The sequence below is a fragment of the Colias philodice genome, chromosome 29 (genome assembly GCF_061535455.1).
Source record: "Colias philodice isolate Cphi_HAF_F1 chromosome 29, ilColPhil1 Martin Lab GWU primary, whole genome shotgun sequence".
Lineage (NCBI taxonomy): Eukaryota > Metazoa > Arthropoda > Insecta > Lepidoptera > Pieridae > Colias > Colias philodice.
In genome coordinates, this window is record NC_143114.1 from 1,111,123 (window position 1) to 1,130,358 (window position 19,236).

The window sequence follows — 19,236 nt, forward strand, 5'->3', positions numbered from 1 at the left end:
AAAACATTGCATCAAATTTGTAAAATACATGTATTATACTTTGGTGAAAACGAGGGGTTATACGCTCAAGTTTGCGCATTTTTTTAATTTGCAGGCATGGCGAGCTTTCATTTTAATGTTTTTAATATTATTTTGTTATCTAATTAAAATGGATTCTGTCAATACCATATTGTTTCTGCAATATTGATAAATTATATCAATTAAGTTCTGTTTTTAAAAATAAGTGGAAATTGGATCTCGAAAATTTGTCAATTCCATGGCATGTTTTGGTATATCATTTTGGGATATCGAAGCAAATAGGTTAGTTTCTGTAAGGCGTAAAATTCTGTTATCCCATAAACTACCCAATTTGTTTGCTATATGGAAATTTTGTATGACAGAATTTGTTTTAATATAACTAATTTTCACTTATAATACCACAAGAGCTTCAAAATTATCGGGTATTTTCCGATAGGTTCGTTGCAAACAAATGAAGGAGTCAAGTTTTTAGTCAAGGACAAAACATAGTTTGGTTACAATGAGCATATCGCTCTTTTGATGTTAATGCACCGTTAGTCCTATCTAGTCTTACTGTAAAATCTATGTAATTAATTTTTCATACATTTTATTGATGTTTTAACCATTACATGTGTTAGAATTAAGCTTTCGTGTTTATTTTCCTTTTATAGCATTTTAAAATTGAAATTAATTTTTAAAACAAGGAAAGTAACTTGCGCGTTTCACAAATCCACGTGCCACTAACGTTCTCGTCGACTAAAGACGACATATGTCGTGCTATATAGCTCTGTTAGATTTCCATACTAGATTTAGTATTGCTTTAATACGTGGTGGTAACTCCCAAGCTCTTTCCTTGTTTTAAGAGTCTTCCTCGTCTTAGTTCTTATCTTTAAAGTAAATTTTTCTTATAGAAGAAACACCGGTTAAGGTGACTCCAGGAGTGGCCACCGGCGAAGTCAATGAAGCGTTGCAACATCAACTCAAAGTTCTTAGCTGGTAAGTAACTTATCACGGGTAGGGGCTCATACATCAGTTTCACTGACCGATTTTCTTTAAGGACAAGTAAGTGATCAGCCTTCTGTGTTCTGCCGGATAGATTTTTCTTCGTCTTCACATCCAATAAATAACTAAACTCACAATCATATTCAAAAACTGCTTGAAACAAAATTGTCTACGCGTCTCTTTTTACCACTTCAATCTTTTCCTCCTATTTTCCATAGAAATCAAAATAACAAGACACATAGAAGTGCTATAATGTCATAATTCGTATGAAAACCGCTGTCGCCAAAATCAACACATTCAAACCGAAAGCTAAACAGTACACACAAGTAAACTATGCCTTTTATTGGACAGCTTGATTTTAGTGAAAACTAACTAAACTATTACATTAAGCTTTTGAATATGTATCCTAACGCACGAATTTACGGTTTATTTTAGAATAACATTCCTAAGTATATGAGACTTTTTGCTCCAATACGAACAAACGTGATAATAAGAATGGTCGACTGTGTCATTCATTGTTATTTCGATTACTATGGTTGCACTCGTAATACTTGTAAATATTCTATAATTTTAAGGAAAAACGGCATTATTTCTAAAAAAAAATATTTTCCGATGAAATATTATTCCTTTATAAGTATAATTACAACTTGTGGAAGAATTTCCGCAATGGGAATTGCTGAAACACACCATGTATACACTCATACGTCTCCAGAGCAACTGAACAGTGACGAATGCACTGGTGATGTGAAAATCACCTGAGTGGCGACAAGGTCACGCACGCTTACGACTTCTAGTGTCTTGTTATTTAGATTTCTATGCTATTTTCCCTTCCATTTCTTTAATTCCGTCGTCAATACTTTGTTCATGTGCCACGGTCGCTTATCACTATCTGCAGACGACCTGCTAACTCGATTGCTCTTACAATCAATCAAATTTAAATTGTGTTCGTCTACTAGGCGTGTGGAACGCGAACGCTCAGCCCGCATAGCGGCGTGCGCACGAGCAGAGCGCACCGCTATACGCATCTTTTCCCTCACATATCTCAGTCAATTCCTTTAATCTCATCGTCAATACTTTCCTTATCACTAATCCTTAATAAATACAAATGTTCATGGGTAGTGGTTGTCGATAATTAGACGACCCACTAGCTTGATGGCCTTTATAGCTATAACATGCCCGCTTTTTAACCTAATAAGTTATGTACTTAAAGCTTTCTCGACAATTACTCTATCTTTTAAATATTGTATTCATCCACCAGGCGTGTGGAACGCGAACGCTCAGCCCGTATCGCGGCGTGCGCACGAGCAGAACGCACGGCGATACGCAGTTTGCGTCCCCTGCAGCACCCCGCGGCGCCGGCCGCGCGCGCCCGCCGGCAGGCCGCCGCCAGACTTGAGGCGGACCTCGCGGCGTTGCATACTGTGAGTATACACACAGATACACACGCGAACACACAAAGATAGACACAGATACATCACACTCACGCATGTAACATCACACAGACGAACACGCACGCGAAGACACAGATACATCACATACACGTACACGCAAACAAATACGTTACATACACACACGTTACACCCGCCGGCAGGCCGCCGCGCGCCTTGAGGTGCACCTCGCGGCGCTGCATACTGTGAGTATATACAGATACATACACGCAACACATTTATACACGCTAACGTACATACACACAGACACAAACACGCACGTAACAACGCGCCTGCATACAAAGATACACCACACACGACATAGACACGTACTATATGCATACACAGAATAAAGGTGCCGCATCATGTAAGTGTACGCACACGTAGAGAAGAGGGTGAGAAATCACACGCATAAGGCAGGAAAACATATACACATACTCAGCCAAACATACTAACACGCACAAAAACACGCATAAAGCACACAGACTATGCAACATTTTCTGAGTTGCTACGACCATTCTTCAACGACATGCACAATTAATATATTATTTAGTAGTAAAAAAAAAGTATGAGTATGTTTTTATTATTTTTTTAAGGAATGGACGCTATTCGTGGCACGTTCAGGTCTCGTCAAGTTCCCCGAAGAGCCGGGGAAGTACGCGAAGGCGCTGCAACAGCACAAGGAGAAACAGAGAGAGATTAGACGGCAATTGGAGGTTTGTAGCGTGTGAGAGAGAGAGAGAGAGTAGGAAAGTAAGAAGGAACAGGGAAAAAATGTCTAGAGAAACATTTTTTTGAACCAATTGTATGTTCTCTGTGGGTAGCTGAGTTGGTCAAGCGTCCGCCCCGGATTGGCGTAAAAGGATGCGGGTTCGAGTCCGGACTCGTGATCGAATTTTTTCTATTCTTTATAATTTCATATGAATGTTCTCTTCCAGGTTTAAATCACTTCTTATGCGTGCAAAATTGGATTTTTTTTATTTCAAATCGATTGATGTAAAAAATATTTCGCAAATCTTTAAGTGGTAATCATATATTTTCGGATTAACCTTCCCTTCATAATTATTCTAATACACAAAGTACATACCATACTTACTTATTTTATTTTAACAGGAGAGACTATTCGCGCTTCAAGCCGAAGCCAGAAGTTTGATATCCATCCACCGACCTTGGCGTTGTGTTGAAGCCGACTTCACTGAGTTCCCCGCACCTGAGTTGACAGCGGTGAGTGATATGAGTTGGTTATGTGATATGAGTGTGTCAAGTAACATGAGTTAGAAGCGGTAAACTATGTTATGACGATTGAAAAGTGCTTCTAGAAGTATTATTGAATAAATAAATGTTTGAGAGTTGGTCGAGTGACATGAGTTGCGATATTGACATGAGTTGCTATATTGATATGAGTTTCGAGAGTGACATGAGTTGCGATATTGATATGAGTTGCGATATTGACATGAGTTGCGAAAGTGACATGAGTTGCGATATTGATATGAGTTGCGAGAGTGACATGAGTTGCGATATTGATATGAGTTGCGAGAGTGATATGAGTTGCGATATTGATATGAGTTGCGATATTGACATGAGTTGCAAAAGTGACATGAGTTGCGAGATTGACATGAGTAAGGAAGAGTGACATGAGCTGGGGGAGTGACAAAGACACGGAGTTTGTTGTCGGTTCTTTTCCGCAGAAACTGCTTTCCAAATCGGCGGTAAATGTTAAAACTATGTAATTCAAAATTGCTTCTATGAGTTTGACATGAGTTGGGCTTGTGACATGAGCTGGGAAATGAGATTTAAATTTTTTCCTCAGTTTTTTTTTTCAACATTTTGTATTATTTCTCAGGCACTCACCGGCAAAGCAGTGGACATTGGTACAATAAAATATCCCGGCAACGCGACCGACAACGACACAATATACGTGACTCCATCGCAATTGGCCAAGTGAGTATTTTCTTTATTTAACTAGCCTTTCGCCCGCGGCTTTGCCCGCGTAGTCAAAGAAAAGCCAGCAAAGATCCCGTTCCCGTGGGATTTCCGGGATAAAACCTATGTCCTTTTTCAGGTCTCAAGCTATGTCTGTACCAAATTTGAAGTAAATTCATACAGTACTTTTACAGTTTAGCCCGGACATACAAACAGACAAAAATTCTAATAACTATATTTTTGACTTCGATATCGATTGTAGATCACTTTCCTACGACTTTTTTGTATTATATTATAGATTAATTGGAAGAAATTGCTTGAAGCAATAAAGCCTTGCATCAAATGTCCTGTTTTTATATAAAACTAGCTGTGTCGCGCAGTTTCACCCGCGTGGCTCCGCTCCTGTTCGTCTTAGCGTAATGATATATAACCTATAAGCCTTCGATAAATGGGCTATCTAACACCGAAAGAATTTTTCAAATCGGACCAGTAGTTCCCGAGATTAGCGCGTTCAAACAAACAAACAAACTCTTCAGCTTTATAATATTAGTATAGATTTGTATTTTCTGTTTTTGTATGCAATATAAAAGATTATAAATAAATAAAAAATAATGTATTTTTTTTTCACAGTTTACGAGAGTTGGTTGAAGAATTAAAGTCTGATGAAGTTCAGTTGGACTTGAAGCCTTTAGACCATACGGTGTGCGCCGCGTAATAATATTTATATTAAAAAAGTATTTTTTTTCCATTATTCCAATATATTTAAAATTACTTTATTGTAAGTAGTATGAATGAAAAATTTATATATTTTGTTCATGAAATTGTAAGTTGTGAAATGTTAATAATAATTATAGATAATTAATTATGTAGCTATGAGAAGAATCTTTTATTGTATAATCGTTTATTTATTTTGGCTGCTATAAGCTTTTTATTATTTTAATATGACAATTGTATGCTTTAGGAAAATTGGCGCGAATACTAATGTTTTTTTATTTTGTTTCTTCAATTGACAGATGTATAAAATTATAATTTACTAGCGGTCCGCCCCGGCTTCACCCGTGGTACATATTTACGTTTTCTCTACATAAAAACCATCTTCGTACTTCAAGGAATATAATAAAAAAAGAATTATCGAAATCGGTTCAGCCGTTCTCGAGTTATGCGCTTACCAACACATTTTGCGATTCATTTTTATATATAAGAAGATAATCTGTATTCACTTTATAGTCTATGTCAAACGTCAAGTAAGCGCGCGCACACCGCTTTGGTTATGTCAAAGAAGAGGCCGTCGCATGCGTGTTACAATAATAATTATAACAGTACTTAATAAAAATGCATATTTATTAAAAAGTGTTTTATTTACCTGCCTTTTCCTATATCATAGTACTAGTTTACCGCCCGCGGCTTCGCCCGCTTTGTCTTAATCCTAATAAATTATATACTAAAACCTTCCTCTTGAATCACTCGCACTCGCTCTCACACTATTACAAAAAACCGCATCAAAAACCGTTGCGTAGGTAGTTTTAAAGATTTAAACATACAAAGGGACATTGGGACAGAGAAAGCGACTTTGTTTTATACTATGTAGTGATAGTGATAACTCGCTGCTTGTCCCGGCTTTGGGCTAATCCTTTCGGGTCAAAAATTTGTCTCGTAAAAATACTCATCAAAATTTAATTTTCATTTATTCTGAACTAGCTTCCGCGTTGTGTTTTGATAAAAGGTGCCTATGTTCTTTTTCATGGTCTAAAGATTGTCTGTGCCAAATTTCATCAAAATCGGTTGAGTGGTTTAAGCGGGAAAGCGTAACAGACACACAGACAGTTACTTTCGCATTTATAATATTAGTAGGGATTTTATTAGTTTTTAAACGAGAGAATGGGTTTTGATAATTCCATATCTAACTATATCAAAATACATACCTTTTTTAAGCAAATAAAAATAATTGTTCAGTTAAACCAGGTTCCTGAGATTAGCTTTTTCAAACGCTCAATCTTTTGTGCTATATTATTATTTATTATCTAACAGTTTTTTTTAATGAAAGTTCGCTCTCACAACTAAAAATGCTAGAGAGATTCTAAATAATTTTTGTCTTGTAACTACTTAAATAGTTCAAAATCAAAAAGGGTTAACTTCTTTTTCTAAATATCTGGTGAGGAAAAGAGAGACCTCTCGGTAGAGAGTAGTATATTCCTTGAGCAAGACTTGAGTTTTTTTCGAGTTGATATTGCTATACATACGAGTAGCTGCGATCTTAAATCTACTATACACAGCTACAATAATTATAGACTACAGGCCCATATAGAAATAGTATGACACAGATGCCGTACAAAAATGGTGGTCCACAAAGTCGGAATTTATTTTTATTTTCGGACAATTGCCGGGGTAAATTTGGTCATTTGATTTCTTTTTTTTTTTTGCTTTAATCCATTATTCCGCAACGCCGTACAAAAATCATGGAGACAAGAGGAAAAAAAATCTCTACTTTCGAATTCTCACCTGCACTCAGGTGGACAGCTTACAAGTGACGGCACAGTGCTGAATCTTATTATTTTATGCTCTTGTATCGTTCTAGATAGGTCACCTGGTGGTTAAAATGACCCAAAAATTTTTCAACATGGGCCTGTAGTCTATTAGTATCATACAACACAGAGCAAGTAATATTATGTCATACATAAAACACTTTTCTTTTGAATAAGTTTTTTTAACCTGTCATTTCATACTGAGGATCACATAGGCCCATTTACTTCCTTACTAGTTATACATGCAAAATTGTTCATTTGTTTGTCTTTCACGTCGTAACGCAGCGATTTTATAAATTTTTTGTGGAAGGGTCGATAATTAGGCTTTAGAGTGACTTAAATAAAGGTAATACTTACAATGGGGAAATAATTTGTCATAATTATTTTTAAATTTCTTTCGAACTTTCTTATTAACTAAATACTTAAGTAATCTTAGTTGTAGTATTCTGAACTTATTCTGAAATTTTCGATCTCGATTACCTTGACCTAGGTACTTAATATAATGTTGTGTGCAGTTTTAATTGGGATTTAATTTTAATATTAATTAATTTAGTAAGTTTATGTTAATGTTTTTGGATTATATCCTGTAACTGTGCCTTTATCCATACTAATATTATAAATGCGAAAGTAAATCTGTCTGTCTGTCTGTTACTCAATCACGCCTTAACTACTGAACCAGTTTGCATGAAATTCGGTATAGAGACATTTTGATACCCGAGAAAGGACATAGGATAGGTTTTATCCCAGAAATTCTATGGGAACGGGTTTTTCTCTGAAAACGCGGGCGAAGCCGCGGGCGGAAAGCTAATATGAAAATAAATTATTATGCGAAAATCGTATGCAGTTAAATGAAAACTACAAACGAATACAAATAGACAAATAAATATACTTCATAAGTTCATATTATATTATTAAGTAAATATTACATACAATATACTTATAGAAACGTGTAGGTAGATAAATAAATCTGACTAAATGTCAGATTTTCCAAAAATTTTCGTATTATATATTATTAAAGTTGTCGCATTATTTTATGTGTTCTTCAAAAATTATATCATAATACAACAAAAAACTTTGCTAGCGCGATTCAATTCTTCTCAATAGCGTGTAGCGACATCTATTTTCACTGACCGAAGCTACTTGATACTTGACATAGCATTTTTCTCTGAGATGATTTTTTTTTTCTTTAAATAAAAGTGTTCATCCTGGTGCGCGTCCGCGAGTTCTACATCGCGATGCAGCGTTGCCCTTACATCCACGAGATGAGGGAGCGGCTGCTTGGCGCGCCAACAGACGGGGTTGAACGCGAACGCGACCAGAGAGAGCAGAGCGAGTCGCCGCCGCCGCCCATAGACCCGCAGGTCGGCACCATCGTCAAAGTGAAGATCATCCATCGTCATTCACTGTTTATTCTATTTTTTAATTTCAAAGTTCTGTGCTATCTGTGTCATGAATTTAATCACAGAATTTAATACATGGTTCAACTTGGGTTCAAAGCGAAAAGGAATAATTTAAAAATAAAATTTTATGCATTAATCAATCGATAATCAAAATAAAAAAAACAAAGTGTGATTTTATTAAAAAAATGTTTTGGTAGGTGTATTGCTTAATTTTTGCCTGCTATAATTGTCCAACATCAGCTATACTTCTTTATAATAATATGTATTATAAAGAGGAAAGGTTTGTAATTATGTATCTATACGTATGTATGTATGGTTTTCACGCATAAACTACTGGACCGATTTCAAAAATTCTTTCACCATTAGAAAGCTGCATCTTCACTGAGCAACATAGGCTATATTGCATTTTGAAAAAAAATAGAGATCCTTACCAAAAATGCAATAATGTAACCCAAGGTGTAAAAAATTCCTCAATAAAACTTCTGTCATCGCGTGCGCTGCGGAATCTATTGAAGATAGAACAAAAAAAATGTTCTACGGTATTATAGAATGGATCAATATCTACAAGAAAGTCCGCGATACCATATGTCCATCTTCAGTAGTTATGTTACTACAACAACTTTTTTACGTTTTTAAAGTAAATAAAAGTGCCGACAGTAATCAAACCATGTTATCCATACACATATTATATTAATCCTTATCCCAATATATGATGTTTTATTATAGACTGTTTCAATACCAGCAAAATACTTTTTAAATGAAAAAAATTGGATATTCCATTCAAAAGATATAACGAATTTTTAAAAGTGTCAATCTACAGAAAATAGTAGACCTAATAATACTGTTCAATACAATGAGCAGGCCGTAGTGCGGGCACAGATTAGAGAATAGTTACTTCGTAACTTCGGGACGGGGTAAAGGTGATTTTCATGTGATTAAAAATTAAACCTATAGTCCGACCTATAGTAGACTTTTCACTGTCACGATATCGCTATCGCTATGCGGGTAAAACCGCAGGGCATTGCTAGTAAATAAATAAATAAATATCTATTTTTTATTCGTGTCATCAAACTAAACATACTTAAACCATGTGTTTGGTTCGACTGTGCCAAAATCATTAAAATCCATTCAGCCCATTGAGTTACTATGTACGTAACTCAATGATTCAGCCGTTCGATACAGAGATAAATTTTCATGTTAGGAAAGGCGTAGTCACACGTTACATACATATGTACCTCTCTACCGTAGCACTTAGACAACGTGTGACTGCGGTTTTCCAAACATAACATGAGTATACTTAGAAAAATAATTTGGAAAATCCAAAAGTGCACGCCTCATAATTTTTTTTAATAAATATTTATTAATTTTTATTTTTGTTTATTTAATAACAATTAAACCACATCGAATCAGACCCTGAAAAATGAAAGGGTTCTATTCCTGAGCATACTCAAGCGTAAGAGAAAAAAAAAGACTCGATTAGTAAAGTATTTCGGTCGCTATCGTGTTAACAAGAAAAAGGATCCGCACATACAGACACACGGACGTCCAAGACAGAACTTTTTAAACTGTTTTTTAACTAGTTTAAATAACAAAAATGACATCAAAAATATCATGAACGTTAAAAATAGTGTTTTTTCTTAATATGTGTGTGTATGTATTATCTTACAAGTGCAATGTATGATACATAAAGACATTTTAAGTTTGAAAAATCAGATGTTTTGCGCGAAGTGACAGTAGTACCCACCTCAACGCTTCGCTTATGAGGCGTGCAATAGTCACGTAGTCGTAATTAACGTATAAAAAATAAACATGGTTATTGGTTAATTAATAAGTCTCAAAATATCGACATACGAAGGTATGTAGGTATTAATAAATTATGAAGATAACATCTAAATTAAATCCATTTCACAACAAAGAAAATTCTATCAAATATTAAAATAAACAGAATGAGCATTATTTATTAATAAACAAAATATGTGTGCAAATTGTTTTCCAGTCATTCAATTTGGACATAGTTCATCGAAGTTCACATCAAACGAGAAATTATTTCATAAGCTCGCCTTTGATGTCGTTATTAAAAATGCTCGTTGGAAACGGCGGGAAAGCACGACGGGGTTGCCTGTATGAATAATTATTGTGTGTAGTGTTGCAATATTGAATGTGATATTGTATTGTAAATTCATTTACTATTATACTTTATAGTAAATAAATAATAATAATAAATAAATAAATATTATAGGACATTATTACACAAATCGACCTAGTCCCACAGTAAGCTCAATTAAGGCTTGTGTTGTGGGTACTAGGCGACGATAAATATAATATTATAAATACATATATAGATAATAACACCCAGACCCAAGAACAAATAATTGTGTTCATCACACAAATATTTGCCCTGACCGGGGATCGAACCCGGGACCGTCAGCTCAGTAGGCAGTTACTTTACCACTGCGCCAACCGCGTCGTCAAGTGTAGTCGTATAGTGAAGTGATACTTTATGATATCAAGGATGATATAAAACAATAAATACTATACGTTAGGTTGATAAAACAAGGCTATAATTATTATTGTAAGGTTAAAATTTAATGTATTATTTTTTATGTAAAACTAGCGGTCCGCCCCGGCTTCGCCCGTGGTACATAATTACGTTTTCTCTACATAAGAACCATCCTCGTACTTCAAGGAATATAATAAAAAAAGAATTATCGAAATCGGTTCAGCCGTTCTCGAGTTATGCGCTTACCAACACATTTTGCGATTCATTTTTATATATAAGAAGAAGAAGGATTTAGGGCCCCTTATATTACTTTACTCTTTGATTAAGGGTAAACATTTAACCGTCATAACATCAATATAAAGGTTTAAGAACTGCATATCTAGGATAGTATATTATGTCGTATATGTGCACTTTTTAGTAAAGATAAGCTTATTTTTTTAATAATATTTAAAATTAATTTTAATCGTAGAAGTAACTCTATCTATCTGTCTGCACTGAACCGATTGGGATGAAATTTGGTCCAGGGATAGCTTGAAGGTCAAGGAAGAAAGGACAGTAGAATGGTAACTAATAATATATTTTATCCCAGAAATCCAACGGGAACGGGAACTATGCGGATTTTTCACTACACGGGCGAAGCCGCGAGCGAAAAGCTAGTACCTATAAAAATAAAACTAACAAAATATGAAACTATGGAACAACTTCGTTTAAAATATGGCAATACTGATCTGACAGTTACGCGGTTCAAACGCAATGAAAAAAGTAATAAATCATAAATATCGCATATCGCATTTTAACGTTTGCAACACTGTGGGCAATTACAACATTCCACGAACATATTTCATGTGAAATATGTCGCAATATTGCGATTTTTAATCTCAATAAAAAAATTTTAAATTTTTGAAGGGAAACTTCTTTAGGCGCTTTGAGAGTTACATTTCAAGGTTGCATCGTGGCAATACCGTCACGACATGGAGTAAGGCGACGATTTTGGTATCTTTGAATCTTGCCAAATAAGTATCACTTCTGACACGTGTGCTCAGCACACACGCTCTTTTTCTAATTGAAAACCTTTTTAAAAGACATATTGTCCGTTCTGGCCACATGTTTTAGCTGCTATAACAGTAAAATATTTATTCACATCGGCCCCGTGGTTGACAGGAGGCAAATAAACAAACAAACAAACTCTTCAGCGCTTATAAGGATAGATTATGTAGTTCGTGCGTTTGAAATATATTATTTTATGTATGTACATAATCACGAAACTATTTTTTATAACGAAATAAATACTTAGTTAGGTATCACACTCAGGCTTAGGCTTATTTAGAAACTCGAAAGCTGAAGGGTTTGTTTGTTTGTTTGTTTGAACACGCTAATCTCGGGAACTACGGGTCCGATTTGAAAAATTCTGTCGGTGTTAGATAGCTCATTTATCGAGGAAGGCTATAGGCTATATATTATCACGCCACGACCAACAGGAGTGGAGCCACGGGGGTGAAACCGCGCGCCGCGGAGCAGCTAGTCTCAGATAAACTGCTTTACAAATTGAAAGATATTCTTGTTGGATAGTAATTTTATCGAAGAAGGCATCAAAGAAAATCTTCTTTTACTTTTCAGAGCCGACGGAGTTGCGTCGGTCACCCAGTAATACAGTTAGTTAAAAATAGTCAATATCATCAATATTACTGTTTACTTTAATAAAATTATAAATTAAAATTAAATTAAGATCTAGATAGGTATTTTATTTTCACAATTTCAACTAACTTTGATAAAAATTATTAATTACATAAGCATTTTATGTGAACAAAATGGAACGTCTACGATAGTAAAAGAGGATGTTCTATTTTTTTTTATTCCCTCCTAAATATAATAATATCAATTAATTTTAAATATCACAATATCGTTCCAAGATTTTTTTGTTAAAGCGACCGACATAACAAGAAGAAAAATAAATGTATTTTAATCTAACATTATTAGCATAATATATTACTTAGTACAATCTTTCAGTTACGATTACGTGGCTAAATCACAGCACCGATTTGGAATGAAAGTAGTTACAGACCTAGGGTCTTTTTTTAAATCACTCCTTTAGAGCTAAAGTAGGAGATAATACTATTTTCCCTTGGTTTTATCCGCAGTTAAAACCACGTAAGATAAAATTTATAATTATACAGTGCATCTTATACCTGCACATTACAAATTCCTTTCCATAGGACATTCCATATAAATAAAATGTATTTTAATTTAACACGTTCGCTGCGGCACAGATATATCTGTACTTTCCATTACTGCGTTATGGGTCGTTTTAAACCTTGTCCTATACCAGAGATTGTGGCGGCACGAGGCATATTAAACCCCACCGCCCGAAGGAGACCAAAATCCTTTTTTTGGCGCCAAATAAGACAAAGTGTGCGGCTTTTGTCGTGATTATTATTAACAATGAGTTCATTAACCTAAATCTACCGCCGCCCGTGGTTAGATTAGTTAGTTTAGATTCTATGGGTAAAATAAAATGTGGGATCTGATGTACCCCATACCGCACTGAACAATAGCAGTTTTTCATATAATTTAGTGATGGGAAAAGAAATATCGATTTTATTTAATTGTATTTATTTATCAAACTTATGGATGTTTTTTATTAAAACAGGCCAAACCAGAATATTGTTTGCAACCAGTGCATTCTGTGAGAATTTCCTTTACTTTTTTTTGTCGGCCTCACGACTTGTTAAGAAGATGCGGAGTTTTTCGTAACATCCTACACATCTCCTCTTCTTTGATCCCTTTAAGAGATGATGTGCCTTGTTTGTTGGCTTGTTGACTTGGGCAAGAGTTAAATTTTGATGAGCCATACACCGATTGCCGGGTGTTTTGGATTTGCCGCTAGTTGATTCAATGAACAAACACACTAATAGTAATCATGATTATCAACCTATTTGAAGAAAGTTACTCAACATGTCACATTCACGTTTCTATTAACGATATTTATTATAACGAGTAGTTTGAAAATTAGGTACCTGTATCCACATTCAAGTCCTTCTTTGTAAAAGCTTCAATAAGTTGTTCCACAAATAGTCTCGAATGCGTTGCACAACACTAACCGCGTGAAGCTAGCTTAGGGTGCGGTACGAGGTGCGCGGTGGTACGAGGTGTTCGCAACCTCGTTCCGCACTGTGTTAGAATTTTTATTTGTTCAGTGCGGCACGAGGTCTAAGAAACCCGGTATTAAGGTCGGTATACCATTGAACTAGGAATCAATAGCACATCTCAGATATATAGATATCACTTTCCTACACTGAACCAGATGGAAGTTATGCCTCCCGCACGACAGAGAAGTTTAAGTTTTTTCCTACCGCTATAACGACGAGACACGGACAGGGTGTTTCAAGCCCTGTTTCGCAGCGAACGTGTTAATTTAATACCACCTCCATGTTTACCCGCTCCTTGTTTTCATTTACTGCCTCCGAAATTCGGTCTCCGCCATTTAGCGTTGATTAATTATTATATTGTTCACAGATTAATAACAGCGCAAATTCAATCTGGCAACACGCTATTAATAAAAGCGGGAAATTGCGGTTACAGATTAAATACATTTTATTATCTTTGTTTTCGTCTTTTATTGAAATAATTTATGGTAAGTATATGGAATATTGTTTTAAATGTTTACGTTTTACAAATATATATGCCAGTGATAATTTTCCAGATATGTTCGAATTATTGTACAATTAATGTAGATAGTTCAACACTATTCTACTAAAATAAGTAGTTTTGATAATTACGGAATTAGCGATACTCATATATTTTACTATCATACAATTAACCACAAAACTAATAATAATATACTACGTCTAAAATTATTTATTAAGATTTAGAATTATATTTTAAGATTATACTGTAGGTACAATACCTATACATAACTACTTACTAAAATATGTACCTAACTCTTAAAATATTTTTCAATACCAAGCAATCACAGCTAAGACAACAATTTTATATATACCAACTCAATATAGAATTGAGGTAATTACTAGCGGTCCGCCCCGGCTTCGCCCGTGGTACCTACATGTTTAAACTATCCTATCTCTCAAGCTGGATCGAAATGCACATGGTGTGCGAATTTTATTATAATCGGATAAGTAGTTTAGGAGTCCATTGAGGACAAACATTGTGACACGAGATTTATATATATTAAGATTATGAACATGGCGGCCCTATTCCAAATCAAATTGCAATGACATTACGTCACTTGTGCCACAGATTAAATATTTAATTGTTTTTTTCGTCGCGTGTCGGCACTTGAACAACATGTTTTCGGCCTTATAACGAGGGTTGCCAACAATGGATGACAAATTGGCCGACGACAAAGGAATCAGGTTTATTGGGATACGTTATGAGGGTACTCGGCGCGTTTCGGGACTAGGGAAAGATGTAGAGTCGCTTGAATTAGATGTTGTTGAAATGAAATTATTTTTATTAATTTTATTTTTATTAGATTAAGTAACTAGCTTTCCACCCGATCACTTTATCTATTAAAAAACTTTTAAAGATTTAAGCATACATAGGGATATAGGGACAGAGAAACCGACTTTGTTTTATACTTTATAGTGATTTTTATGTTTACCTTACACTATAAAATTCGAAAATTGATTAACGATAAATCCATGGCTTTTTAATTAAAAAAAAATTATTAATTTTAATTACTGTTTAAACAGAAATAAGATTTAAAATCAGTATGGAAAAGAAAGTTCGATGACTCTCCAATTCTCCTGCTTTAACTATATAAATTAAGACTTTATTTGATAGAAAATAAAAACAATTAAAACAAACATACTTTACACAAATACATCAATTGAGATTTGAGACATAAGGCGACTCCATGCATCCTCTGTTCCCCATGATACAGTAGGTATGCAGATAATGAGATAGTAAGCTGTGTAAACTGTTATATTGCCTCCGGTTATTACTGCAATATTATCTTGTCACAGAACAGAATTATTCCGCTAGTTCCAAAGTAATGGAGCGGTATGGTGTACATTGTATGTATCATTTTGGTAACATAACTAATGCCTGTGGGTTTACTCACATGGTCCCTGGGTAAAAAATAGCCTATGAGCAGTTAATATAGTCAATATCCTTACCATATTTCACACAGAAAATATTTCACAAGTAAAAATATAAACGTGACGTATATTTTTGTGTAATTCTAAGCGACAGGTACACACAGAGAAAGAAAAATACAAGCTTAACGTTTAGATTCTATTCTTTTTTAATGACCAATATTCAGGCACAATAGTTTACTATGATGCCACCTGATATAGAATTTGGCTTTGAGTTACCTACTAGCTTTCAGCCTGCGGCTTCGCCTACTTTGTTTAAATTAAAAAAAAATCATATAGGTATTAAAACCTTCCTCAAGAACTAGTCTATCTATAAAAAAATATCGTGCGTGCGGAGCACACGTGTCAGAAGTGAAACTTCTTTGGCAAGATTCTAACATAAAATCATCGCCTTAGGCCGGTTGCAGAGCTTCACCGACTGTCAGTGCGTACCATCGGTCCTGACAGTATGTTTGTGGTCCTGACGATACGCATCAACAATGTGTATGACTATGACACTAAGGCCGGTTGCAGAGCTTCACCGACCGTCAGTGCGTACCATCCGTCCTGACGACACGCATCAACAATACGTATGACTATGACACTAAATAAGCATGACAATACGCGTGCGTATGGTCGGTCTAGCTATGAACGGTTTTATGAATTTCCATACATATGACAAGCGCGACTGACGTACGCACTGATGGTCGGTGAAGCTCTGCAACTGGCCTTATAGTCCATAACGTAACGGTATTACCATATGACGTGACCTTGAAATATTACTCTCAACGCGCCTAAAGAAGTTTCACTTAAAAATTTTCAACCACATTAAAATAAAAGCAAATAAACATTCAAACATTAGATAATCCCCTACCCTTGTAAAGAAATAAACAATTCATATCGCGAGGGGGGTAGTTTAATAAAATAACAATAAACATGTCGCCCGATTAGTGCATGTGATATATGTCGGCTGATATTAGTCGGTGGAATTTTAATCACTGTTCTGGAGCACGTGGCTAGGGCTGGCAACGATTAGTTTTTTTAATGTTCACATTATATTAAGAAACAGATAACTATCCGTTTTTTTTTTGATGTGAAACATCTATAGGCTCACTTGTAAACCGAATTGTTGACGTGGCGACGCTTGCCATGGCGACGGGTCGCCACGCTATACACATCTATAGGCTCACTTGTAAACCGAACGATGTTTCACATCTGCCAGGCGTCCCATGACGGCTCACATTTTTTTCTAGATGACTTAAACAGCTGATAATATAGCTTACAATATGTATCTTCTGTTACTCGGTAAAAATGTATTTAACTAATGATATACTTTTTTAATAGACTTTTCAGTTTAGATTTTTCTCCTGTTTTAGGCGTAAACCATTCATAAGGAGTGACCTTTAAAAATTATGAACTATTAATATTATGTAAGTTTAATGATTAATCTTATTTTATTTGATTAATCTATACACAGATTATTTCATTAAAACTCGACTGCTTTCTGAACTTTCTTCCCATGTATTATAAAAGGCGCTTCTACAACAAGTCTCGTCGAATTTCCTCGACGTTGCAATAGCAGAATAGCTCATGCGGCGGCGACGGCTTTTCCCCCAAGTCACCTGCTCTTTTGTTTACCTACATATAAAAAACTTTTAATTCATCGATGTGACAGCCCTAACGCTAAGGGTGCGCAACGCACTAAAAGCGCATCATGGGATTGCGGGGACCTCCATTTTATACACTTTTTAGATCAGCCCTTTCGCACTGGCGCGAAAAAACGCTATTGTAATATTATGTCGTCATAATCGTCGCATTACTCCATGACGTAACGGTATTTCCATAACGCGACCTTGAAATTTTAATCTCAACGCGACTAAAGAAGTTTCACTTCCAAAACTGAAAACATGCTTAACCTCATGAAATTATTCTATTGTCACCTATCTATACTAATGTCTAATATTATAAAGCTGAAGAGTTTGTTTGTTTGTTTGAACGCGCTAATCTCGGGAACTACTGGTCCGATTTGAAAAATTATTTCGCTGTTAGATAGCCCATTTATCCTTATAGGCTATGTATCATCACGCTACGGCCAACAGGAGTGGAGCCACGGGGGTGAAACCGGGAGGAGCAGCTAGTAGATAGATAGATAGATAGATAGATAAAACGTTTATTCATAGAACACAATCACACTTACAAATAAAACACAAAAGATAAAAAACAGTAAACAATACAGAAAACACTCATACACACAGAAATATTAAAAGTATAACAATTAAACCGTTAATGTGCACTGCGTTCTACGAACAGGCCTTGGCTCAGCATAAATGCCTGAGTTTTTGAAGAAACCCGGACGCTGATATTCTGCCAATGCCTCTTGAGGGCAGAAAATTAAAATAAACTTAAATAAATGGATAGCAAGGGAGATAAAGGTTAAATATTTATAAAATTATAGTACATATACAATATCAAAAAATATATAGGTACACAAATGAAAGGGAAATACACAATATAAGAAATAATAATAAACTTCAGGAACCAACAAGCATTCCACAGAAGGTGTAGATAACTCTGTGGGCTTACGCCTTACGGCGGAAAGACTGTGCAAATGAACAAAAATAAACTAAGAAAAAATAAATAAATATATCAAAATTATGGAACTGATTTTTGTATTCCTAGAAGGTAGTCTCGATAGACAGTTTTGAATCTTGATTTACAACAAATGTTGCGTATGGGCGGAGGAATGTCGTTCCAACATTTTGTTGCACAGTACTTGAAACTGCCGCGGAAAGCCATTGTTCTATGTTTTGGAATAGATAAAGTATTGGTACCGAATCTAATTGGGTTACAACCACGATCCTTTCGCCACGTTAGCTTGTCAAACAAGTAAGCAGGGCGTTTGGTCTTCAAAAGGTCAAATAGGAAGCAAGCCAGATATAATTTTTGTCTACCTTTCATATTCAGAATATTTGATGAATTCAGAAACGGAGTGATGTGAGATCTAGGTGGAACATTGAAACAATATCTAATGCAAGCATTCTGTATTCTTTGAATCAAATGCTGTGATCGCTGAAGAAGGCATGGCCCATAGGTGTTTATACAATAATTGAGTTTAGAAAGAACAATTGATTCGCACAAAAGTAGCAAAAAGTAGTACATATTTGATATCAATATTCATTAAGTCTAGATGATTATTAACTACAACTGAACAAAAATAAAGCAGTCAAAGGCGTGTAACAAAATTGCCTACCGTTTAAAACGCCCAAATAAATTACCATTTAAAACGCCCAAATGTAAAAGTAAGACGTTCGTTACCGCGAGTGCGAAAAAGGGCACCCTCTTAAAATCGTTTCATTATCCGACCCTCGAAGC

General features: G+C 35.3%; 1 protein-coding gene across 8 annotated transcripts in view; it reads left to right on the top strand.

The window, feature by feature from the left end:
• DCTN1-p150 (dynactin subunit 1) overlaps positions 1–5,699 on the top strand; it is a 40,767-nt gene extending 35,068 nt beyond the window's left edge. For 6 of the 8 annotated variants that reach the window (XM_089712753.1, XM_089712754.1, XM_089712755.1 and 3 more), the window contains 6 exons: positions 909–993; positions 2,258–2,420; positions 3,023–3,142; positions 3,540–3,650; positions 4,270–4,367; positions 4,980–5,699. In XM_089712753.1, coding sequence (XP_089568879.1) covers positions 909–993; positions 2,258–2,420; positions 3,023–3,142; positions 3,540–3,650; positions 4,270–4,367; positions 4,980–5,064 — 662 coding nt within the window. In that variant the 3' untranslated portion in view covers positions 5,065–5,699. Of the gene's footprint in view, positions 1–908; positions 994–1,955; positions 2,074–2,257; positions 2,421–3,022; positions 3,143–3,539; positions 3,651–4,269; positions 4,368–4,979 lie in introns of those variants that run through there. The other 2 variants (XM_089712759.1, XM_089712760.1) reach the window with 1 other exon arrangement.
• Positions 5,700–19,236: the final 13,537 nt, after the last annotated feature.